The following is a 26,199-nucleotide window of genomic DNA, read 5'->3' as shown; positions in this document are numbered from 1 at the left end:
CTAGACGCGATAAATTGATCCCGGAAGTGCTTGCCGTCAACGCTGGTACTCCTGCTCCAAGAGAGGAGTACACGGAGTCGACGGAGGAGCCTGCCTGCCGCGTGTGGACCCGCGGTAAGTTCGAACTAAGATACTTGGACTTCAGCTACGTTATTCACGTAGCTGAAGTTGCGTATCTTAGTTCGAACTGGGGGATTAGTGTGGACCAGCCCTGAGTCTGTTTTGAAGCTTTATAGTCAATCACTGGGTGCGCTCAAGAGTGATGTGGTTTGCATGTCCCCTTTCTCCAGAATGTACAGGAGTTGTTAACTCCCCTACTCTGTGACACTGTCCCACCACTAGTTCCATGATGGCTGATCCGAAGATCATTCATGTACTTAGATCTGACACACAGTAGGTTTGGGTGGGTGTCAATTAGCGGTAACTTGGTCTCAGTGTTGATAGCCCAAATGGGAATTTTATCTTTAAAAATAGTCCTTAGCATGTGTCTTGAGGCATACGTTTTGAGAACACTGAAAACAGCCAATTCATCTTCACCCCCCTCCTATGGAGTAGACAAGTATCCCTACGTTAGAGAGGTTAGGGCTGGAGAGCCAGATCAGCTGCACTGAGGCACACTCGGAGTTTCAGGGGAAGGGAGCAAACTGAATTTAAACGATCTTTTGCCAGGATGGTTCCCCAGCTGAAGTTAGTGGTCTGAAATGTTGCTATATCTTGTGCTGACTGCCTGTGGCTCCAGGGAGCCATTATGGAAGACAGAGGTCACCAAAACCCGGGATGCTCCAGCCACACCTGGCCATGCACCCAGCAGTAGCGGGAAGGTTAATGGGGGCAGCTCCTGTGTCACCAGAGGATCCCCCTATTCGCCAAGGGCTGGCGTAGAGACAGTCCTTTGTCTCCAGAAGCTGGCTACACTAGTTAGGTCAGCTTAGTAGCTGCAGGCGATGCAGAGCTGCCCTAACAGCCCAGATTCTGTTTTCAAAAGTGTGCATTCATTTAGGGTGCTTCCAACACCCATGGTCTGATGTTCAGAGCAGCCGAGCATCCACAGTGCCTACTGACATCAGAGAACTGCAGCACTCAGCACCTCTGTAAACAAGCCCCTGTTGTCTGAAACTGGGCTCCCAACATTAAAGACCGCCTCTGAAAATGCAGGTGACTTCCCAAAATGTGAGTCAGTGGCATAGCCAAAATACAAGAACCCAGGATTTCCTGAGTTAATGGCTCTAGTCTGCCATGGATTACACCAAATCTTATCACTGTGGAAGAGGAGATCATATTTTTGGAAGTTTCCAAAGATCGTTTTTCCCACACATTAGCTATAAGGTTTGAGATATATATTTTTTTGACAAAATTAAGTAGGTCCTTAGTGCTTTGGTTACAAAACTATAAAGCATTTGAATTCTTTACCTTGGAAAAGTGACGTAATCCCATTCCCAGTAATCAGGGCCGGCTCTAGGCACCAGCAAAGCAAGCAAGTGCTTGGGGCGGCAAATTTGCAGGGGCGCAAGAATCCAGCATGAGAGCTGAGAACCAACAGGGAGCCCTGAGAGCTGTATTTCCTTGGTTAGCTCCCAAGGAAAGGGAGGGGGAAGGAGTGTAGAACTGAAACCTCATGCTGCAATGGTAGGAACAGAGCCAGCTCTAGGTTTTTTGCCGCCCCCCACCTCAGCCCTGAGCTCCCCCTGCACCCCTGTGTTGCCCCAGCCCTGGACTCTCCCCTGTCCACACCCCCTGCTGCCACAGCTCTGGCCCCCACCTGCACCCCCTGCTGCCCCAGCCCTGGGTTCTCCCCCCACCTGCACCCCCTGCCGCCCCAGCCCTGGGCCCCCCCCCCTGCACCCACACTCCCTGCTGCCCCAGCTCTGGCCCCCACCCGCATCTCCTGCCACCCCAGCCCTGGCCCCCACCCGCACCCACTGCTGCCCCAGCCTTGGGCTCTTCCCCCACCCTCACCCGCATCTCCTGCCGCCCCAGCCCTGGGCTCTCCCCCAAAGAAAGAATTGGGTGGACTAAATGGACATTGCACTTCTCTATCTGAAGCCTAGCAAGGCAGGTTCGTGGATCTCACTAGAATTTAAAATGAAAAGTAAGGGAGGGGAGGCTCTACTAGACTGGGCAGCTTTAGATACAGAACCAGGCCCGTAGGAGGATTTACACTTCTGAGCCATGGAAGCAGAAATTGACTTTTCCTCTCCAGATTTAGCTAATATTCAGAAAGGGAATCTAGCACCTGCCTTCCAGATTTGAACACCTCAAAATTCAGGAGTGCTCAAGCTCAGTTTGGGCAGCTGTTACTTCATTTCTCCCAAATCAAATATACTGATCCACTGGAACCTGCTGTAGGAAAAAGTAGAATAAATTGAGCAAGAAATGCTTCCCAGTGGTTATTAGGACTGGAATTGCTATTTTTAACAGCCATTGCCTTTTGTTTATCATCATTATTATTATTTTTAAGTTTTAGTTTTATTTGTTTAAAAGGAAGACAGTGATATTGCATTGGTAAATTCCCCATAGAAACAAAGAGTGGAACAAAAGAATAATAAAGGCACCTCAACTTTTCCTCATTTATGTAGGACAGTCTTATAATACGCATCCAGATATCCTCCAATCACACAAGCTGAAAATCGTTCCACTTTACTGCAGTTCTGTAACCATATGGGAACCAATCCTGTCTGTGTTCTGTGCACATCCAAAATTCCTGCTGAATGACCCGCACTGGGAGCGAGTTACCAGTGACCCAGGGCTGGGGCGGCAGGAGGGTGCGGGGGGAGGGGAAGGAGGGGTGGAAGGGGGCAGCCAAAATTTTTTTTGCTTGGGGCAGCAAAAAACCTAGAGCCGGCCCTGCCGGTAATGGCTTGAATCATTTACTGTACAATAGCATATTTATTTTCCCTTGTTACTGTGCAGGTGACTTCCATACACAACTCCCAATAACACTCACCGGAAGTTACACAGATAAGTTCTGCATGTTTCTCAGAGAAGAGTCCCCAGTAGATTCTAAGCACAGAAGCTTTTTCCAAAAAATAGTTTTGATAATTCAGTGGGAGTTTAATGTGACATCTTATCTAATGTCACAAGTAACCCTCTCAAAGCCAGTCCCTGCTCACTGAATGTCTCCTGCAATGTGTTGATCACAGTTAATTCCACTGAGTGGAAACTAGAAACTTACGTTGTCAGTAAAGAACTAGTTCTGTTTTTTATGCTCCTCTTTACCTACAAGAGGTGTCATGAAGATCATGGAGATAAGTCTGATTTCGACCACATTCTGGGAATGTTCATCCTGACCTCACCTTGGGAGCCTCAGGCCAATCTGATGTCACATTCGCAGGTACTAGGTGTGTGGCAATAGCAGGGCACAATAGGGAGAGCCATGGAAGGCTTTGGAGACTTGGGTAAATAAAGCATTGGTTTTCGGTTTGCTTTTTATGAGTTAAAGATAGACTTTAACATAGGCTTTTGTGTTTAATTACAGTTACCTTGTCCACATTGTTCCCATGAGAACATCCATCTCCTGCATGTATATTTTTACATTTAATGTATATGAAACAGGTGGTTAAACTGACAGATAATAAATCTAGGAAGGGGGGAGTTTCTATCCTGTAGGGACTCTTCCTGCCACAAACACCGCAGGAGAAGAATCACTAGATGCCTGTTGCACTCAACTAATAGTAGTTCAAGTGTTGAAGTGAAAGTTGATAGAGCCCAGAGAGTCCCTCCCCAAACCACGCTGGAGACCTAATTACCAGTCAGTGCAAGGGGACAGGAACAGACTTACACCTTACATGCCCCTAGGCACAGCATCTTCAGCACACACATACCCCCCCCCCCCACAGCCCCCCCCCCCACTGCCCAGCACCCCACCACCACAACTGCCCAGGGCCCCACACAGACACCCCACTGCCTGGCACCCCAACACACACACGCCCCTCCCTCCCCAAGACCTACTCCCTGGCCACACTCACCAGCCCCGCTTGGAGGTGACTGTGTCTGCCAGGCTGATCACTCTGGCCCCTCAGGTGTGGCGCGATCAGCCAGGCTGGAGCAGGAGTGAGGCCTGCCCAGGCCGGGCTCTCTCAGGTCGCACTTGCCTGGCAGGGCCTGCATTGTACTGCTGAACTCTTCCCCTGCCACAGGGGCCTGCTTCACCTTCCCTGCTGGTAGAAGCTCCCCAGCAGGGCTGCGTGGGGCCGTCTCCCCCTCAGCCGGCCCTGCCCCCTGCTGGGACCTGGGAGCAGCAAACTTTGCATTTTTAGGCACCCCTAGAATGCTGGCGCCCCTAGGCACATGCCTACTGTGCCTAACCGGAAATCCAGCCTAAATCTTGTAGGGCTCTGTGATTCAAGTCCCCATGAGTAGGGAAGGGAGTGCTGCTTGTATTGCTGCCTGACTGTATGCAGACAGAGCTTGGGGCCTGATGCCTGACTTCCTGACTGTGGTTGACATTTTAATGTCTGAGGTCAAACTGAGGAGTGGACAATATCAGCAGTAGTTAACCTTCTTATTGGGGCCACTCTCCTCACGTCACACAGGGACCAGCCAAGGCAATTTAACCCTGGATCATCTTCCACCAGCCACAACGAAGGAGTTCTTGCTAGGAATTCTTCTTACTCTTATTGGTAGAGTGGGGGCTCATGAAGCACAGCCTGGCTCAGTGCTATTCTCTTGTCACACCATGAATCGGATATAGAGGATTGTTTCCCATGGCGTGGGGTGGGGCAGGTAGGTAATCTTCACCCATAGCCCTGACGCTCCATTTGTACTGTGAGATTACTTTTCTTTCCCCCAAAAAATAAACTAAACTTCAATTCTGTAGAAATCTTTTTAAAGAAGCTCCATCTCTGAGCCACAAGGGAGGTTTTAGGTTCAAACAGCAAGTTTGTGAGTTGAATAAAAGTTCATCTTGCCATGCGGACAAGACAATGGTGGATGCATTCTGATGTCTGTAGATTTACCATGAAAGCATTGACTTCTTTTACACTAATAAGCTGTAGGGTTGGCCTTTTTTTAGTAGACTGAGCAGCACAAAGGTCTTAATGGTACACTGGGATTCTACACGTTTTGGGGGTATGTGCTTAAATTTGACACTGAGGCATTAGACCACCGTAGGAGCACAGGACTGAAATATCAGGGGTTCTGCAGGACAGGAATTAAGTGCATTAACAGAGCCATGTGGCAAAGAACTTGCCAATCATCTGTCCTGGCTCTCGCCACTATATCGCTTGGACACATTCAGGAGCACTAACATTCATGAACTCCTCTCTCCACAAGAATGACACAGGTCCTTTTATGTCCATTCATAGTGTCTGTCTGACTCCCTTTTCCTAGAACTGGTTTTGCACTCTGTTTATTTTATGAATGCTTAGTGTTGGGGGATTGTTAAATGTGTGAATTAGATTTCCGATTAGAAGGCACATTTTGGAATAAATCCCACCTCGATAGCTTTGAAAGGGTTTCTGGCATGTGAATAACATATCTAAGCTGTGCACTGACTGCAGCTTCTGAAGTGAGGTGTGGTTGGTTCCACAGCATCAGGTTCACAGTGTGAATAAGAGATCGGGAACAGGCTATGGGGGAACCAATCTAAGAACGTTACAGCACCTGGTTAATCGGCAGCCAGTCTATCATGTTAAATATCCAGCTGTCATGTATTATCTTTCAAGTGAAAATGAATAACTCCCATTAAGGGTGAAATGGGTTTGAAGTCGATTCAAGACAGATTATAGTACTGTTATGAATGTGTGTTCGGGGAGGGGGGAGCTGTGTGTAATATGCCTGTCTTTCTAGTTTTTAAATAATAGATGTCCTACAAACTTATGTATTCCAGGTTACCAAGATACAGAGTTTATAGGTCATAGGATGTGCATTCTGGGAACAGCGTCAATTTCCTGGAATATTTTCTGCATTGAGCTCTGATTTTTTTACTTTTATGTATACATTTGAATTTGAATACCATTACTTTGTATTGATGTGTTTAAGGCTTATGCCTAAACAGCCATTCTTGGTGTCCATATCAGAGCCATTCCCACCGCTGGTCATAGGCCAGGCTCTGTCACCCAGACTTCCTGGGGATTTCAGTGGGACTGCTTGGTGGAGAGTAAGACCAGCCATGCCCTCTGCCCAAATGCTGAGTGCATGCCACACTCTGAACTCCCAGCTGCTGCCAGTCTGGGAAAGTGAGACTGAGTAGGACCCAGATGTGAATCTTCTGTGTTGCACCTACCACTGCCCTGGGCTGGCTTAAATGAATGAATGCCTCACAATGCTTCGCACACTGTGTATGAACCTTTCTGCACTCAGGGTAGGAATGTCCTTCTGCATTGTCCTCTGTATAGCCAACTCTTCCTGGAAGGAGGGGGAATCCTGACACTCAAGCGCTGACATATGGCCAACTGGTCCAATCTCACATGTAAACACAGGAGAAGACTGTCTTGCATCTACTAGATTTTAAGCTGACCCAGGGAGTCGGAGTGAGTGGTTGTGCTTTTCTGCTTGGATCTGTATGGATCTGTCACAGTTCCTTATTTCTTAGTGCCAGTAATGCCAGATAGCGAGAGAGAAACTCGTACTTTCTCCCTAGCATGTTTAGTAAGATGTCATTTGGCCCAGATGTTCCTCTTCTTCAAATCCTTAGACTGTGTTTGTTTCAAGAAAATACAACACAAATGGAATTACTGATCTTTTCATCCAGCATGAACCCCTTTAGAGCTGGCCTGATGGGGATGTCCTAATGCAAGTCTCATTTGTCTTTGCAGCACCAGCCAGCCAGGCAGACAAGGAGCTGACAGAGTCTCCAGCATCCTCCAAACGCATGTCATTTCCCAGCAGCTCTGAGTCACCTCTCTCCTCTAAATGGTCAAAAACTTCAGAGGAGACCAAATCAGAGCAGGTGAGGCACAGGAGCCCAGCATTACTTCCTGGAAAGCCATAAAAATCTAGAGGCTGTTGTTAATTCACTTCCCAGGTGTTTAGAGAAAAAGAAAAGCTGATGAAAAAGTTGTGGTTGAATGGTAGGACAAAGGCACAAGATTGTTACAGTCAAGCTGTAAGGAAGGAGGAAATATAAGTAGTGATTGTGTCAATCACGTGATTCAGTCAGCATGTTTTGTTTCATCTCTCTCTATAGATGTATCAGTGTCCATACTGCAAATACAGTAACACCGATGTGAACCGGCTGCGGGTGCATGCCATGACCCAGCACTCAGTGCAGCCCATGCTCCGTTGCCCGCTCTGCCAGGACATGCTCAACAACAAGATCCATCTGCAGCTGCACCTCACACACCTGCACAGTGTGTCACCCGACTGTGTTGAAAAACTCATCATGACGGTAAGTCTCTGGGAGCCAAAGTGCACCTTCTGCCTTCCCAGCAAGAGTGAAGTTGTCTTAGCATAAACGAAAGGGCCTTGCCTGTGCCCATGGGCACTGGCTAGTTTCGATGGAACCTGCTGATCCAAGATCCCACTCCTTGATCCTACAAGAACTTCTCTTGCTTTGATTCTTCTCATCCCCATGGTTGGGTATTGTGGTGGTTGGCACAGTCAGGAGAGAGTTACCCTGTGGAGATACTGAGAAGAATAGTCAGTAAACATGCTCTCCCTTAACCCTGTAAAGTCACTGCAAAAGTCAAGTCTTAGGTGGAGGCTTGTGGGAGAGGCAGCAGTTCATGCGACTGTGTTGCCTCCAGTGAAGGAGAGAACAAGTGCTGCCATGTTAACTCTCTCATGAAATCGGACAGCCAGGGTCATTAAAGTGACAGTTTACAGGAAATCAGGAACTGGCTTTCTGTTTAAAACATAACTGGGAGAAGCGATAGGTTTACTGTCTTTGGCAATTTTATGATTCTTGAGGCGAGGGTGCGGCTGGCATGGGATGCACTGCCTCAGTGGAATTCATACTGTACACTTCAGTCAGTGATCGACGCTGATCATCATGGGAGTAGAAGTAGGATCTGGACCTTCAATGAGAAATTATTCAGTCAGAGATAACGTAACTTTTTATAAGTAACAATCACTTTTTTCAAGGCAACTATAACAACCAGTGGATATTGTGTAGTTGGCCCGTGTGAGATGGATAATGTGTGGCTGTAAAATCCTGTCAATTCCTTGTTTAAAATGCCACTGTCAAAATGTTTTGAAATGCCTCATTTCAAATGGAACTTTAAGGATGGTCAGTTAAACTTCTCTGAAGTGGAAAGGTCTTTAGGGTGTTGAAATGGAGGAGATTTTCTAAATAATATCAAATATTTCCATGGAAACGTGTAGTTAGAAATAGATCCATTTTTGTAATTGTTTCTCCAAGGTGGGTTGCATCTTTGTGCAGCTGTGACTGTCTTCACCAGTGCAGTTTCTCTGTAAGTGTAGCAAAACTTGAGAGATCAGTTAAATCTGGTTCAGTACCAAGATGTTTGTGTCAAACTTTTTCCCCCCCTTCTACAGCATTGCTGTAGGTGTCAAACATGGGAGTTCTGTTCTAACACTGTCTCTAATGGAAGCCTTTATCCAGCATTCTGTTTGTCTCCAGTTAATTTGAGAAGGAAATTATCATTACAGTGCATGATGGGAAAAGTCCTTTTTATTACATTTCTAACATTGCGGTGTTCAAGCTGTCATTCTGAACAGGCTTTTTGTACAAGCGACACTCTCTCGGTCATGGACTGGCTGATCGGGGACTTGCTTTTATGATGTCTCTGTGGAGCACCTTGCACAATTTTGGCTTCTAAGCACTGCAACAATACAACTAAATAAAAATAATCTTGTGGGCTCACCTGTCTTTCCAGTGTTTTAATCCATGTGTATCATGGCACAAGAAAAAATGTCCAGTGGTCCATGTTTCTCCTTAGGTGGCATCGTTTGAGGAAGCATATGATCTTGCTCCAGCACCAGTCTTCCTCTTTCCCTTTTGTTTTCTGTCTTTTTCTCTCCTTCCTCCTTGCTTGTCAGATTTCTCCTTCCCTCTGCTGCTTTTCCCCCAGTTTCTTGTCCTTCCAGGTCTGCTGCCATATCCCCCTCCCTCTGCCAGGCCTGGCTCCTGGCGGGCTGAAGGAATGCTCTGCTCCACACTGGAGAATGGTTCATTAAATGCCAGAAGAGATGCTGTGCCTGGCAATCGGTGCTGGTCCAGGAACGTGTGGGAGAGATCTATGCACCACAGTCTGGGAACCATGATCTTGGAACACACCAACATCTAACAGTGTTGACAGGTCCCATTACTGCCCCCAGTAAATGCCAAATTCGGGTACCTCTGTCCTCAGTGAAAACAATAATATACAATACAAAAATACCAGGGGGCTTTGGAAAGACAACATGTTAGTTAGCTAACATTTATAGTGCTCAAGATATGTCTACACTAAAATTAAAACCTGCAGCTGGCCCGTACCAGCCGACTCAGACTGCTCTTTAATTGCAGTGTAGACGTTCAGGCTCAATCTCTAGGACCCTCCCCCTTCCTACGGTCCCAATGCTCGGCTCCAGCCTGAGCCCAAACTCCTACAACCAGGCCTGTAGCCTGAGCCCCGCAAGCCCCACTCAGCTGGCATGGACCAGCCACGGGCGTCTAATTGCAGTGTTGACACCCGCAGAAGCCCCAAACAGGGACAGAGCCCGATGGTACTGGGGCATTGTATACATTGATATTCAAGGACTGTCCCAAAGAACTGAGATTCTAAGGCAGCTTAGAGTCAAACACAAGATGAAAATATTTTGTCCCTATCATGAAGAGACGAAATAAGAGAGCAGTGAGTAGCACTAGAGCTTCTGCCATACAAGTGGGAGTCCCCAGTCTGCCAAGAGTGCTCTCCGTGGTTCTAGTCTAGAGAAATGGGGTCAGTTTATGAGGCCTGGTCTACACATACAAGTTGTACCAATTTTACCTAAAGTGGTTTAGAAACTGATGTGGTTAAATTGGTACAGCCCCTTGGGTGGGCACTCTGTCACGGATAAGAATGCCTTATTTAAATCCATATACAGAATTCTTCAGACCATTTAGTCTGCAAGCAGTTTAGTTCGATTGGTGCACCTTCTGTGTGTGATCAAGACCTCACTCACCCAGTGGTTTAACAACCCCTGCCCAGGGCACCTGGAGTGCTCCAGCCTTCTGCTGAGATCAGAAATCCCATCAGAAAGGATGGGAGTCTCCTGTGAGCCCTGACCCATTACTTGTTTCTTTGTTCACGTCCATGAAGCCTGGCTGCTTTTCTCTGTGGTGCTCGGGAAATAACACCTGGGGAAGAGGGATGATCTGCATGCTTTGAATAAAGCAGAAGGGGGCCAGGCAGATATTTTCATTTTGCTTTAAATGGCAAACAACGTGGTTTTTAAAAAAATAAAAGAAACAACCATTTGTGGTGGACACGGGAACACCGTAAATTCCTAATTTTGCTCATTCCAGCCAAGATTCCTGTCTCAATCTGAAGGCACCGAGACCCGGTTCATGCACTGTAAGTGAATTGCAGCCCAATAAATGGGAGCCAGGTTGCTTTTGACACGATGTCTTTGCGTTCAGTATTTGAAGGAGGCTCAAGTTAATAATACCTTATCAGACGCCTTTCAGGAACCTGCAGTGTCTAATATGTCTGTTGCCATAGTAACAGCTGCTTGCTTATGCTCTGCATCTCATAGCTGTGTGTTTCTTGCCCCTCTCCCGTTCATATCAACAAGCAGTCCGGGTGACTGTCCTGCTGGGAATAGCCAGAGCACCAGCCCTCCTTTCTGAGAACGGATCCTCTCAAGACACTCTGCTAGTCCATCAATGGTGGGGTGAGAGAGAAACGTGTGTGACTGGTGTGTAGAGGTCCCGGAGCTCAAAGGCATGTGCGCAGCAACCCCAGCATCTAATGGACGGGGAAGACATGACCTAGAGGGTTTATATACAGTCAGTGGAGCTCCCAAGATACCCTGACAGCTGAAGGCAACATTCTATGCAGCCCCAGTCCGTCTGCACCAGTCTTCTACTGCTGCCACTTGGTTACGCTGTGTATAAATGTGTTTAAAATTTGTTTTATATGGCATTTCATCTGCTCTAAACTACTCTAGTTGTCTTTCCACACAACAGCCACTTCACTAGTTCTGGACCTGCACCGCTTTGGCCAAGAGCTCCTTAATGAGGGTGAAGTGCAGTTCACTTCCATAGTCAATTGACAAGACTGATGGGCTCGAAATAGAAGGGACTGCTTCCCAGGCAGCCTCCAGTAATGGGGAATTCTCCCACCTCCCTCTCAGCTTCCTTTATCGTTCCATAAATTCCTCTACCCCTCCATTTAATTCTGCTGTCCGTTTTCTTGTCCCGTGTTTAAGGTGTCCTTCCATTGTTCCCTGTCGCCAGCTGTCTTTTCATCTTTTTCTTTTCTCTCTTGCTCCCAAAGTAATTCTTTCCTGTTTCTGCCATCCTCTCTCCTCTCTCACTGTCTTTATATTCTTTTCTCCTTTTCTATTGTCTCCTCTCACTGCTCTCTGCCTTCTGCTGTCAGTCAGTGTTTCTCTCTCCCTCCCTCTCGCCCCCTCTCCCTCCCCCCCGCCTTTCTCACTCTGTGTCTCGTTCTCCATCTCGGATGAAGGTAATGAAAATAATCGGGCTTCATTAATTCTGAGCCCTGTGAGATGATAGCCATTTGGAGCCATGTTTGCCAATTAGATGGTCTAAATTAGAAGTGACCTTGGTATACTGCCATCGCTTTGCCTCTCTGAGTCTAATGAAGCTTTTCACTCCAGCCCCCTCTCTCTCTTTGTAATGGAAATTCCCTCCTTTGTCTGGTTCGGGGACCTTGCATTGTATGTGCATTTCCCCCCTGCATGGACAGAAGGGATATTAATGTAGCTCCTCAGACCCTTGCTAGAGAGGTTATTTTTAAATCTAAATTATTTTGGCCATGTTGGGGGAGCTCATGAAGAGCTACCTAGAACTTCCATGGGATTGGCCTGCATCCCAGACAGGCAGAAGGAGCCAGTGGGAGAAGGCAGAGCTAATGTATAGAATATTGATCTCTTGTCATTGTCCAAAGGTGGGTACGTGGCTTTGATGTGTCCAAGACCCATGTTATGTACCTAGGGTCAGAATAGAGGAAAGACTGGCCAAGATGGGAACCTCCGTACGGATGTGTTACCACGAGACAGCAAGAATCCTAGCCACCACAGCTCAGGCCTCAGTGAAGCAGTGCTTTCTGAAAACCCCAACTATAAGCTTTGCTGAGGCTTAGAAAAGGGTATGGTGTGTGGAAATGGGAGGAGGGGAATGAGAGAACAGAGATGAACAGCCATTTACTGAGCCCAGCATTGCTGGCGGAGTGGAGATTGTACCGAGGTCCTTGTCCACCCCCTGAACTGTTACATTTGGCTCTCACAACAGGCTCTCCAGCGCTGTCACTGGAAGAGTGTGGGCGTGGCCCAGTTTCAGCAGGATTCCCACACCAAAGGATCATACTTCTCTCAGCGGTTTTGGACTGTCTCCTCTGAGGAAGCAGCTTACAGAGTCCTTTTCAAAAAGAGCAGCAAGCTCATTTTCTCTTGAGGACGAGCATTTGAGCTTAGTCTCTGTGAGAGAGGACAGTCTTAAGGGAGACAAACAGGACAAGGAGAGAGGAGAGCTGTGTTCAACTTCTGCTCACTTTGTAACACTGAGCAACTGGGCCAAATTTTTCCAAAATGGCCACTGATTTGGGGTATTGGGTACACATACCGGAGCCTGCTTTCCAGAGAGGCTGAGCACCCATAGCTTCCATTGGCTTCAACTGGAATAGTGGGCGCTCAGCATCTACACAGACCAGGGACCAATTTCACCCCTAGCATAAATACTCACTAACCAATTTCATCTTGGGGCAGAAGGAAACTGCATAAGAGACATTGCTAGTACAGGAAGGAAACATACTAAGGTCTGATAGTACTGGGTATACATTTCCTGTGTAGGTGATACCATTCATAGCCTACACGATAACATTGTATAGAAGGATGACTTACAAGAGAGCCAGGAAGTACTAGTGTATGGTCCCCTAGGACACATGCCTACATACTATGGGGATGGGCAGGTTAGAAATTCCAAGAGTGAACTAGATAATTATTTTCTAGAGCTAAAACATGATAGGTGACTTTCAGCCCAGATAGAAAAATGTGACTCTAACTCCAAGGGGATGACAATCTGATTTGAACATGGTACAGTAGTGAGTGTGGCTAAGAAACAATAGGGAAGTGATAGAGAGAGATTGTGAGCTCTTTGGGGCAGGGACCATCTCTTTCTGTGTTTGTACAGCCCCTAGCACCATGGGGGTCACGTCTGGGGATCCTCGGTGCTGCCCCAGTACATAGAATAACTAAGGTCTAGGGTTACACCAGCAAGCTGACACAGTGATACATTGCAGTTGTATACATATCTTAGGGTTGTTTTAATACCTTCATATTGGTGCATATGAAGTTGGTGTTGTGGAAGCACTAGAGAAACTTGAATGAGGAAATACAAACATTTAGGAGTTTGGAAGACTGGAGCTAGGGTTAGTTCCCAGCTATTGCTGGACCATCTGAATGGGAAGTGACCACATATGATCACATGAAACAGCACATAAGTTAACTTCCCCTACAAGACTCAATCCTCCACCGCCCTTCCACCCATGACAGTTACACCATTTAAATACAGACATAACCATAAACAGTATAAAATAATATCATTTACCTGGTTATCTGTGATTGGCAGCCAGGATTCAGTGCCTTCCTTTTCACCTTCTACTCTGATTATTTATTTGTATTGCGAAATCACCCGAGTGTGCCAGGCCCTCTCTGCACACACAGGAAGCCATAGTCCCTGCCCCAAAGAGTTTACCGTGTGAAAAGAAAACAGATGAAGATGGGGGCTTGGGACACCGCCTGTATGCCAAGTGGTCAGGTTGATGAGTGGTCAGGCAACTCCCTCTGGGGGAGAATCTGGGCGTGGGAGGGGGAAGGCCCCCACCAGGAAGATGGCTGCAGCAAAGAGGACTGCTGAGCTGAGCTGGCAAATGACTGAGAGGTGGGGATATCGGGCAATGAGCCAAGCATAGAGCTTTACATTCAGGGTTTCACTTGCCAGTGGATCCCTTGCACAGCTCTCTGGGAGAGCCTGCAGTTGTCCTGAATACACAGATGCACACAATTTCTCACTTCCTGCCCTTCTGGCTCTGTCCCAGTTCCCTCTAGGAATTTTCTGCCTTATAACGATTTCCTGTACCAAAGCCCTTTCTGGGTGTGGGGGAGGAAAGAGGGAGAAGGGGGGAGAGTTGAGGCTGTGGAGATGCAGGTAGGTAAAGGTAATTACTTAAGCACATATAGGGGCAGGACTTATTGGTTTGGAGGCCCAGATTAAGATGCAGAGGAGCATGTGAGGTTGATGATTATATTTCGGGGTGAGTTAATTGACAGAAGGTGAAGGCAGACAAAGAAACTCTGCTTACTGCCTTCTTGAATCCCAATCAGGAATTATGATTAAAGACGCGGCGAGACAACAGAGCCCTGATGAATTGGTGTCTTTTTTTTTTCCTTTTTGCCGTCATTCACACTTGATTGACTTCAACCTTTCAAGTGCAAAAGTCTCTCTTTTCCATTATTATTCATAGCCATCTGAGTTTTTCTAATTAAAGTGTATGAAAACAATTACTGATCCGTCGTACTGAGTCTGTTAGTGGGGATGACTGCCTTACTGTAATGTGTATAAAAAGCCCACAGTTTTCTATAATGATGTGCTACTGAGGTGTTAGATAATTTTATTTTTTCTACTCTGTTGGGTTTTTTTTAATTTCTCGTTATTTATTTTTCATAATTCCTAAAGATCCTGGGAAAGCACTTTCCCTGCTGCTAAAACTGAGAGAGACATCGTTTCTTTCTGTCTTTCCTCCTCTGCTTCCCACCTCATTCCCCCTCCTCTGAGTCTGGTTACTATAAATGAATCGGTGACCTTTCACTTCTTGCATTCCCTCTGGACTCACCAACCACAGCCTTCAGAAATGTTCTGCTTTGGAATAAAAGGTGTAATGAGTTTGGCATTCTCCACCCCTTTCCTAGTGCTTCATCAGTGGCAGCTGCCTTTACAGGATGCAGACGTCTGTAAAACACAAATGCTGTGGCTGTATCACTCACCTTCAGTGCTCAATTTATGTGCCAGGGCTGAGTCCTGGAACTGCTAGGCCTGGCCGTTCAGAACCCCGGCACCTCTGGGCTTGCTGTGTCAGTTACCAAAGTAAAAAAATCACTTGAGCTCCAGCGCCTCTTTCATTACCAATGAAGCACTGCTCACATTGCACAGCTCTGTGAGTAGCCAGAGCAGTGACAGCATCCCTTCCCTCTGCTGTCTGACATCCGAGATCGCTCACAATCAAATCTTTGTTTGTGGCTGTCCATGTACATGCTCCTGCTCCCCATGAACCTGAGCATGGCTGGATCAGACCCTCTTTCCCTACACCTCCTGCGTAGGGTTTATATCCATGCCGGTGAGGAAGACACCATGTCCTATTTAGAGTTCACAGTATTTCAGCTATACCTTAGTCACAGACTTTGCTAGCATTTCATTAGTCATCCCGCATGCACCTTGTGGCCTTTGACTTAAGTTTGCTTAGAAGAAGGTAGGTAGCTGTACTGTATGAAAGTAATCACATCATTTGTTCTGCCATGAAATCCAAGGATCAGTCCATTCCTCTGCCTGGCCTGAAGGGGACCCTTTTGTAGCTTCACTAGAGAATGTGACAGGTTAGCACCATTGCCAACATGCCATCCTCTCCCAGCAATCAGTGGCTGGAAAAGGGCACTGTCAGAGCACCAGCACTGAGAGTCAGTTTGGGTTTGTTGCTCCCTCAATCGCTAAGGACTCAGGGCATGGTAAGGATGTTCCTTTTAGTATCTAGGTGAGAGGATGCTCACAGACAATCAAAGCAGCAGAACTGACATCAAGCACTTGTTTATGGGGTGAGCTCCTGTATGTGGCTGTGTTATGAGATAGCACTAGTGGGAACAATGGTCTTGAACGGTTTCCTGAGCTGCTGTGTTGGGGAGCATCCGTTGAAGAGCAGCCTTTAAGTTGCTAGGCATGTGGTGCTCAGAGTTACGTAGGGTTTTGTTGCTGCGTGCCTGATGTTAAACACGGGTCAAAGCACTAGTCCTTTTGGTCAAGATTGTCAAAAATAACCAGTGATTTTGGATGCCCAATTTCAGTTACTTTATGGGGGCCTGATCGTACGAAAGTGCAGAGCCTGAAACCCAAGCTTCTTTTGAAGTGTCTCAACTCGGGCTTCCAAAAATTGAGCTATCCAGAATCACTAGTTTCTTGTAAAAATCATGGCTTTCGAGTCTTGGGCTGGTGATAGCATAACTGATTGCAAACGGAATTTTGAAGCGAGCCAGAGTGAACGCTTGTTTTCTTTCCAACAGTCAGAACATGGAAAGGGTTGCAAAAGCTTTGTGTTTCAGACAGTTTGCCATCTCGTTTCAGTCTTTCTTTATTCATCCTTTCTCTTGTCACCTCTCTTTATTTGTACTCTTCTTTCTCATGCCCCTCCTTTTTATGCATCAATACACTTTGAAAATAGTGCTGTAGTTCTCCCTAGTTCAAGATTACAGTGTACTTTACAGGTATGATTTAATTAGGGCCTTATTATGTTTTCAGCAGCTTAAGGTGGGCCTTTCAACTTATCTACCTAATTGGTTGCACAAGAAGTTTCACAGCCCATGACAAAACATTGTCAGTGATCAAAGTCTGAATTCTACATAAAGGAAAAATATTAATAATAAGATTATTCTTCGAGTGTGCACTGCTAATTATGTCCAGAATGTAACTGTAGAAACACTTTTGACTGATGTGAGCTTTGTCTAATAAACACGAGTCTTCAATGAGCTAAGAAAAGTGACACCTCTGCTGATGTCTAATTTTGCTTATTTAAAGATTTTAAAAACATTTTTCTGTTTTTATTTCTCCTCTCTCCCATTTTCCCCACCATCCCTCCTTCCTCAGGTGACAACACCTGAAGTGATGATGCCCAGCAGTATGTTTCTCCCAGCAGCCACTCCAGACAGAGATGGAAACACCAATGCAGAGGAGCCGGGGAAGCAGGCTGGTCAGTTACTTAACTCTTAACTGAAAAAAATCATCCTGCTTTGAATTGTGGCAGCTTACTGTTCTTGTTTCCCATGCACTGAGAGAAAAAGGCCGCATTGCTATCCCTTGCCCATGCAGTTTCTGCTCAGATCATTCATTTAAAAGACCAGTGCAGACAGCAGGCGATCTAACAGGATTTCCAGATGGACAAGTTTGCTTAGGTCAGAAATGAACTGATTTTATAAACATTATGTCCGAGGCCCTGATTCATGGGCATGTTGGAGCTGATTTGCTCTGCTCCAGGGAAATCTTCAGAGTGATGATGAGCCACCAGAGCTGCTCCTACATCACATTCCTTCTAGCGTTGGCTCCATGGTTAGGGAAAAAGGCGTATGACTGGAGTGTCTCTGCACATGGCTGATCCCCCACTGTCAGAACAGCACCTGGGGATCACTGGCAGCCGTGCACAATAGAGCAATCTTGAGGTTGTTCTAATTTATGTCATGGGCAGGTCCAGTGCCCAGATGATCCCCAAACTGGCGTAGACCAATGGTAGCTTAGAACGATCCCCAGTCTTGTTTCAAATCCTCCTCCATCAGAACAGAGAACCAGAACCAGTGATTTTGGAAAGGATGTTGTTGTATTAAAACAAGAACTAAAATATCTCTTCAGACATGAGAAATTAGGAGACTAAGGGCTTGTCTATACTTACGCGCTGGTTCAGCGGCAGGCAATCGAACTTCTGGGTTCTGGACACGATAAATCGAACCCAGAAGTGCTCCCCGTCGACTCCGGTAATCCTGCTTGGCGCGAGGAGTACGCGGAGTCGACGGGGGAGCCTGCCTGCCGTGTCTGGACCGTGGTAAGTTCGAACTAAGGTACGTCGACTTCAGCTACGTTATTCACGTAGCTGAAGTTGCGTACCTTAGTTCGAATTGGAGGATTAGTGTAGACCAGGCCTGGGTGGCTCAGAGAATTGGTAGTGAGATTTAGAACTTTTCACCTTTTGCTCACTGTCTTAAATACAGCCCAGAAAGCAGCTAATTTCACTGAAGTAACACCACGGTTGAGGCATGTTAGCAAGGCAGCTCAAAATTACATTGGCCTTTTTTATTACCGTATAACATTGTAAAGTCGTGCCTACCAGTAACAGTGGCCAGCTATTTAGTCCCGACTCTATAGCAGTGGTCACCAAACTTTTTTGATCGCGCACCCCTATCAGTAAAAAATTTTTGAGCACGCACCCCCTGCTACGCCGAAGTGCAAAAAAAAAAAAAAGCCGCTCGGACTCCCGCCGCGCATCCCCAATGATCCTCTTGCGCACCCCGCTGTGGCGACCCCTGCTCTATAGTGTGCTCTATAGTATGGCAGCAAAAAAAGGACACTACAGTTTTGGGTGCATAGGTGAGGCCCCTAGTCTCCAGATGGGGAGGCGATAGTCTCTAGGCCAGATTCTATCAGTGTCAAGCCTGGTGCAGGGACCACAGTGGGAGAGATCTATAAGGAAATTTGGGATTAAGACAACCACCACCTCCTTTCTGCCACAGAGCCTGCATGCGAACAGCACCGTTCCAGAGAGAACACCAGTGGCATGGCTTGGGCTGCTGGAGGTGTGCTGATTCCTCAGATCCCCTCCTCAGCTTCAACCAGTAGGAGTATCTCTCCCCTACCAGAATAGCTCTGTTCTCGTGGGTAGAACCTGGAGGAAAGGTGGCAGTGGAACAGCTGCTTTCCCTTCCCCACAAGACTGAGTTCTCCTGGGGCATAGCAGCCTTCAGTGGAATAGGGACCAGCAGGGGCTGAATTTCACTCTTTCTTTGCAGTGTTAGTGGACCTGAGCCTCAATATCACCTTCAGTTCTTGGCACATCATTATCAGCAAGACTTTGACAAGCTGACAGGACAGCAAGGAAAAGTAACAAAGATAGTTATGGGACTGCGGGTTTTAATTTGAGGAGGAATTAAAGGGGGTAAATATGCCCAGCTTTGTTTGAACAACATCATGTGGGAGATGTGTGCAGTCCACGGATAGTCAAAGGGTGTAAAAGTCAAGGAGAAAGAAAAATTATTTAAGGTTGTGCAGTGGGGCATAACATGGATAATGAGGTGAAGTTAAGAAAGTGAAAACTTAGGCTGAATATTAGGGAAAATGTCTGTCCTTCTGCACTAAGGATAATGTGCCGGTATGTAGCGAGGGGGCATGGCCTCCCTGCGAGACTGATGGGGAGGGATGGCCACACACTCTTATGGAGCATTAGCCTTCTTACAGAAGGGGAAGGTATGTTTTATGAGAGGGCCTTGAGCTACATCATGGGCTGTTGTAATCTTGGGCAGTGAGGGGGGAGGGCTAACAAAATACTTGGTGAGAAGTAACAGCCTCAGCAGAAGTAGAGGTGAAGGAAAATGCCTCTGTGGCCAGGGGAAGGAAGTACTGGATCGGATCCAAATTAAGAAATGAATGATTTATAATTGTATTTAAATTGTAAATGAGTGACAGAGACAAGCCCTGTCTAAACCGTATCTTCCTTGCATCACTTCATCCTTTTTGTTCTGGTTCTGTTTTCAGAGACCTCTGAGGACTCCGGAAAAAGCATTCTGTCATCTGAGAGCATAGAGCACAGTGGAGAGTCCAAACCTGTTCCTGCCGATCAGAGCTCCACCAGAGAGGACTCTGGCTTTCTTTGCTGGAAGAAGGGGTGCAGCCAGGTGTTCAAAAGCTCATCGGCCCTTCAAACGCATTTCAATGAAGTTCATGCTAAACGGCCCCAACTGCCAGTGTCCGATCGCCATGTCTACAAGTACCGTTGCAACCAGTGCAGCCTGGCCTTCAAAACCATCGAGAAGCTGCAGCTTCATTCTCAGTACCATGTCATCAGAGCAGCTACTATGTGTTGTCTTTGCCAACGCAGTTTCCGAACCTTCCAAGCTCTGAAGAAGCACCTGGAGACGAGTCATCTGGAGTTGAGTGAAGCAGACATTCAGCAGCTTTACAGTGGGCTTTTGGTCAATGGAGACCTCCTAGCTATGGGCGACCCTTCGTTGGCGGATGACCATACTATCATTGTTGAAGATGATAAAGAGGAAGAGAGTGACCTAGAAGATAAACAGAGTCCTACTGGCAGTGATTCTGGGTCAGTACAAGAAGACTCTGGCTTGGAACCTAAGAGGGCCCTACCTTTCAGGAAAGGTCCTAATTTCACCATGGAGAAATTTCTCGATCCATCTCGCCCATACAAGTGCACAGTCTGCAAAGAATCTTTCACACAAAAGAACATTCTTTTGGTCCATTACAATTCAGTTTCTCATCTGCATAAACTGAAAAGAGCCCTTCAGGAGTCTGCTACTGGGCAACCTGAACCTACCAGCAGTCCAGACAACAAACCTTTTAAGTGCAACACTTGCAATGTGGCCTACAGCCAGAGTTCTACGCTGGAGATCCACATGAGGTCTGTCCTACACCAGACCAAGGCTCGAGCTGCCAAGCTGGAGGCAGCTAGTGGCAGTGGCAATAGTAATGGAACTGGGAATAGCAGTAGTAGCAGTATCTCTCTGGGTTCATCCACACCAAGTCCAGTGAGTACTAGCAGCTCTAATACCTTCACAACCACCAACACCAGCAACGCTGGCACAGCTCCAGTCCCTAGTTTACTCAACCAGGGATCCAGTGAGAGTGTGGGAATTTCCTCTTCGAGTAATCCCGTTAGCACTAACATCGTCTCTCCTTCTGAGCCTAAGGACGTCAACCGGAAGAAACTGGCAGACATGATTGCATCCAGGCAGCAGCAACAGCAACAAGCTCAAACCTTAGCACAGGCGCAAGCCCAAGTCCAGGCCCACCTACAGCAAGAGCTGCAGCAGCAAGCTGCGCTCCTGCAGTCTCAGCTGTTCAACCCTGCTCTCTTACCCCACTTCCCCATGACCACAGAGACCCTGCTCCAGCTTCAGCAACAGCAGCATCTTCTGTTTCCATTTTACATCCCCAGTGCCGAGTTCCAGCTCAATCCAGAAGTTAGCTTGCCTGTGACCAGTGGTGCTCTGACACTATCTGGTACTGGTCCAAATTTGCTGGAAGATTTAAAGGCTCAAGTTCAGCTCCCACAGCAGAGCCATACACAGATATTACAACAGCAGCAAGGTCAACTATCTTTGTCACAGTCTCACTCTGTCCATATACAACAGAGCCAGCATCAAGAGAAAAAAAACAAATCCGTTATTAAGGAGAAGGAAAAAGAAACCCAGAGGGAAAGGGAAAATGCAGAGAGGGGAGACAGCAGTTCATTGTCTAAGGAGTCTCTGCCTGACAACCTAAAGCCCAAAGACAAGAAAGACTTTGCCCCAGGCAATAGTTCAGAACCCTCCCTACTTCCTCCACGTATCGCATCTGATGCAAGAGGCAATGCCACAAAAGCCTTGCTAGAAAACTTTGGCTTTGAGCTGGTTATTCAGTACAATGAGAACAAGCAGAAGGTGCAAAAGAAAAATGGGAAGACAGAGCAAGGTGAGAACTTGGAAAAGCTTGAATGTGACACATGTGGCAAGTTTTTCTCAAACATCCTCATTCTAAAGAGTCACCAAGAGCACGTTCACCAACACTACTTCCCCTTTAAGCAGCTGGAGAAGTTTGCCAAGCAGTACAGAGAGCACTATGATAAACTGTATCCACTGAGACCTCAGACTCCAGATCCGCCACCACCTCCACCTCCGCCTCCACCTCCACTCCCTACAGCACCTCCTCAGCCAGCTTCCACTCCTGCCATTCCTACTTCTGCTCCACCTATTACTTCTCCTACAATTGCACCAGCCCAGCCGTCTGTGCCACTCACCCAGCTCTCTATGCCAATGGAGCTGCCCATCTTTTCACCACTTATGATGCAAACTATGCCACTACAAACATTACCTGCCCAGTTACCACCTCAGCTTGGTCCTGTAGACCCTCTACCTGCAGACCTAGCTCAGCTGTATCAACATCAGCTCAACCCTAGCCTTCTACAGCAACAGCAGAACAAGAGGCCACGTACTCGGATCACAGACGACCAGCTCAGAGTTCTTCGGCAGTATTTTGATATTAACAACTCTCCCAGTGAGGAACAGATCAAAGAGATGGCAGACAAGTCTGGACTACCACAGAAAGTGATAAAACACTGGTTTAGAAACACTCTGTTCAAAGAACGCCAGCGCAACAAGGATTCCCCGTACAACTTCAGCAATCCTCCAATTACCAGCCTGGAAGAACTGAAGATAGACTCACGGCCTCCCTCTCCAGAACCTCAAAAGCACGAATACTGGGGAAGCAAGAGGTCCTCCAGGACACGGTTCACTGATTACCAGCTCAGAGTCCTGCAGGACTTTTTTGATGCTAATGCTTATCCAAAGGATGATGAATTTGAACAACTTTCTAATTTGCTGAACCTCCCTACACGTGTTATAGTGGTGTGGTTCCAGAACGCCCGTCAGAAAGCTAGGAAAAACTATGAGAACCAAGGAGAAGGCAAAGATGGGGAACGGCGGGAGCTTACAAATGATAGGTACATTCGAACAAGCAACTTAAACTACCAGTGCAAAAAATGTAGTCTAGTCTTTCAGCGCATTTTTGATCTTATCAAACACCAGAAAAAGCTTTGTTATAAGGATGAGGATGAGGATGGACAGGACGATAGCCAGAATGAAGACTCTATGGATGCAATGGAGCTGTTGACGCCAACCAGTTCCTCCTGCAGCACACCAATGCCCTCTCAAGCTTACAGCACCCCCACATCTTCAGCTAATGCAACCTCTTCAGCCTTCGTGCAGCTCACAGCGGAGGCAGATGACTCCTCCATGTATAGTTCTAAAATAGAAGCTACAGATGAGAAACCAAAGCAATCTGAACCTCTGAGTACACAGCAAAACCAAACTCAAGACAAGCAAGTACAACCAAAGCAAGAGCCGCAGCCGCAGCAGCAGCAAGACCAAGGAGAACAGAAGACAAGTTCAACACACCAAAAGATCTCACCATTATCCTCCCCATCCTCATTACAACAACAGCCTCCACCACAGGCACAGCCACCCCAGTGTCCTTTGCCACAGTCAAGCCCAAGTCCATCTCAACTCTCACATCTTTCCCTCAAGCCCCTTCATACGTCCACCCCTCAACAACTGGCAAACCTACCTCCTCAGTTAATCCCGTACCAGTGTGACCAATGCAAACTGGCATTTCCCTCCTTTGAGCATTGGCAGGAGCATCAGCAGCTTCATTTTTTGAGTGCACAAAACCAGTTTATCCATCCGCAGTTTCTGGACAGGACACTAGATATGCCTTTCATGCTTTTTGACCCCAGTAATCCACTACTTGCAAGCCAGCTGCTATCTGGAACTCTACCTCAGATTCCAGCAAGCTCAGCCACTTCACCCTCAACCCCAACATCTACAATGAACACTCTGAAGAGAAAGCTGGAGGAAAAGGCCAGTGCAAGCCCTGGGGAAAATGATAGTGGGACTGGCGGAGAAGAACCTCAGAGAGATAAGCGTCTAAGGACAACTATTACCCCAGAACAGCTGGAAATTCTGTACCAGAAGTACCTGCTCGACTCTAACCCAACACGGAAGATGTTGGATCACATTGCGCATGAGGTGGGCTTGAAGAAACGTGTTGTGCAGGTTTGGTTTCAGAACACTCGAGCACGGGAAAGGAAAGGGCAGTTTAGAGCTGTGGGACCTGCCCAAGCCCATAGACGGTGTCCTTTCTGCAGAGCTCTCTTTAAAGCAAAGACGGCTCTGGAAGCTCATATCCGATCCCGTCATTGGCATGAGGCTAAGAGAGCAGGGTACAACTTGACTTTGTCTGCTATGCTCTTGGATTGTGATGGAGGACTCCAAATGAAGGGGGACATTTTTGATGGAGCAAGCTTTTCCCACTTGCCACCAACCAGTAGTGATGGTCAGGGTATTCCTCTCTCACCAGCAAGCAAAACTATGGAGCTCTCACCTCGAACTCTGCTTAGTCCGTCCTCCATTAAAGTGGAAGGAATAGAAGACTTTGAAAGCCCCTCCATATCCTCAGTTAATCTGAGTTTTGACCAAACCAAGTTGGACAATGATGACTGCTCTTCTGTCAACACTGCAATCACAGACACTACAACAGGAGATGAAGGCAATGCAGACAACGATAGTGCAACAGGGATTGCAACTGAACTCAAATCAACATCAGGACCTAGTGAGGGCCTGACAAAGGCTGCCATGATAGCAATGTCTGAGTATGAAGATCGATTGTCTTCTGGCCTTGTCAGCCCAGCTCCCAGCTTTTATAGTAAAGAGTATGACAATGAAGGTACTGTGGACTATAGTGAAACCTCCAGCCTTGCAGACCCCTGCTCACCCAGCCCTGGTGCCAGTGGTTCAGCAGGCAAGTCTGGAGACAGTGGGGATCGGCCAGGGCAGAAACGCTTTCGCACTCAGATGACTAATCTCCAGCTAAAAGTTCTAAAGTCATGCTTTAACGACTACAGGACGCCTACCATGCTGGAGTGTGAGGTCCTAGGTAATGACATTGGACTGCCAAAGAGAGTTGTTCAGGTCTGGTTCCAGAATGCTAGGGCAAAGGAGAAGAAGTCCAAGCTAAGCATGGCCAAGCATTTTGGTATAAACCAAACAAGTTATGAGGGACCCAAAACAGAGTGCACTTTGTGTGGCATCAAGTACAGCGCTCGGCTGTCTGTACGTGACCATATCTTCTCTCAACAGCATATCTCCAAAGTTAAAGACACCATTGGAAGCCAGTTGGATAAGGAGAAGGAGTACTTTGACCCAGCTACTGTACGTCAGTTGATGGCTCAGCAGGAGTTGGACCGGATCAAAAAAGCCAATGAGGTTCTTGGTCTGGCAGCTCAACAGCAGGGCATGTTTGATAATACCCCTCTACAAGCTCTTAACCTTCCTACTGCGTACCCAGCACTACAGGGCATCCCTCCAGTCTTGCTCCCAGGCCTCAACAGCCCATCCTTGCCAGGCTTCACTCCATCCAACACAGGTGGGTTCTGGAACCATCATCTCTCTGCTCAAAGGTGACCTTTTCCCTAGTATTGCGTCTTCAGCACAAATGGATGTTTCCCTGGCAATGTCTGAAATCAGGTTCATGAGCCCTCTGCTCTGTGATGTTACTTGGCAGGCGTTAAAGAGTAGTTATTTTACCTCTAGTTCCTTAATCCAATTTCTCTAGCCAGGTAAGAGACTTACTAGCTCGCTGTGTCTCTCTCCATATCCAGTGAGCAAGGCCCTATGTACTCTGGGGCAAGGACCCGTGCTTGCTTTGACACATTCTGTAAATTCTCCAGCACCTTCAAGTAACATGAAATTGAAGCTTTTATTGAATTAAATATGAAAAGGAATGATACAGTCAATACAATATCCCTTGTGTTGTTTCTTTTTACATTAAATTCAATTTAGTACTGCTCCCAAACTTTCAGTATATTGCAGATGTTTGTACTGACAACACAAATTGCATTGTAGAAATGGTGATGGAAAATCTGGTGGGTTTTATATGACAAAGCCTTCAGAGTGCCTTACAATAGCACCTACATGCCTGTCCATGCAGCCACTGATTCGTTTTGAGCAATAGTTGGCAGTAAAAGGGAAACGTAATTCCCTTATGGCCTACTTGCCACAGACAGAGGGTATGAATACTCCATCCTCTTCCTTCGCCAGCTGGAGCAGTCATGGAAAAAAGGCCCTGAATCAGTTTAAACTGAGGCCATTTCTCTCTTTGTCTGTTGGCATCTGGTGAATGCAGTTTGAACTAGTGTATGTGAGCATCCCCGGGACATGGTAGCTCTCTGGAGGTGTTACAGCAGGAGTGAATTTGCCAAATAACCCCCCACACACACACACATACACACACACACACACACACACACACTGTTCTTAGTTCCTGGAGGGCTGTGGTCCCCCTCCTTCATGGAACTACATACAGTCCCTGGCCCACGATGAGACATCAACTTAATACTGTAAGATTTCCCAAAGATATTGCAGGAAATTGCCATAGCTGTTACAGGACCCAAAAGGACTATGAGATTCCGCTCCAGAAGCTGCTCTCTGGTATAGTGCGTGAGTCTGGGACACCTTCTCTAACAAGGTGTTAACATGACCCTGAAATGGTCCAGCATTAAACTGTTTTAAACAAGCTCCAGG

General features: G+C 47.0%; 1 protein-coding gene across 1 annotated transcript in view; it reads left to right on the top strand.

The window, feature by feature from the left end:
* The window catches only part of ZFHX3 (zinc finger homeobox 3), a 279,590-nt gene that overhangs the window by 240,443 nt on the left and 12,948 nt on the right, over positions 1-26,199 (top strand). Inside the window, exons 6-9 of the mRNA XM_034788358.1 lie at positions 6,756-6,889; positions 7,127-7,327; positions 16,955-17,057; positions 19,604-25,042. Of these exons, the coding sequence (XP_034644249.1) occupies positions 6,756-6,889; positions 7,127-7,327; positions 16,955-17,057; positions 19,604-25,042 (5,877 nt within the window). The remainder of the gene's footprint in view (positions 1-6,755; positions 6,890-7,126; positions 7,328-16,954; positions 17,058-19,603; positions 25,043-26,199) is intronic.

This window comes from Trachemys scripta, chromosome 13 (assembly GCF_013100865.1).
Source record: "Trachemys scripta elegans isolate TJP31775 chromosome 13, CAS_Tse_1.0, whole genome shotgun sequence".
Taxonomy (NCBI): Eukaryota; Metazoa; Chordata; order Testudines; family Emydidae; genus Trachemys; species Trachemys scripta.
This window is presented reverse-complemented; position numbering and strand designations above follow the sequence as displayed.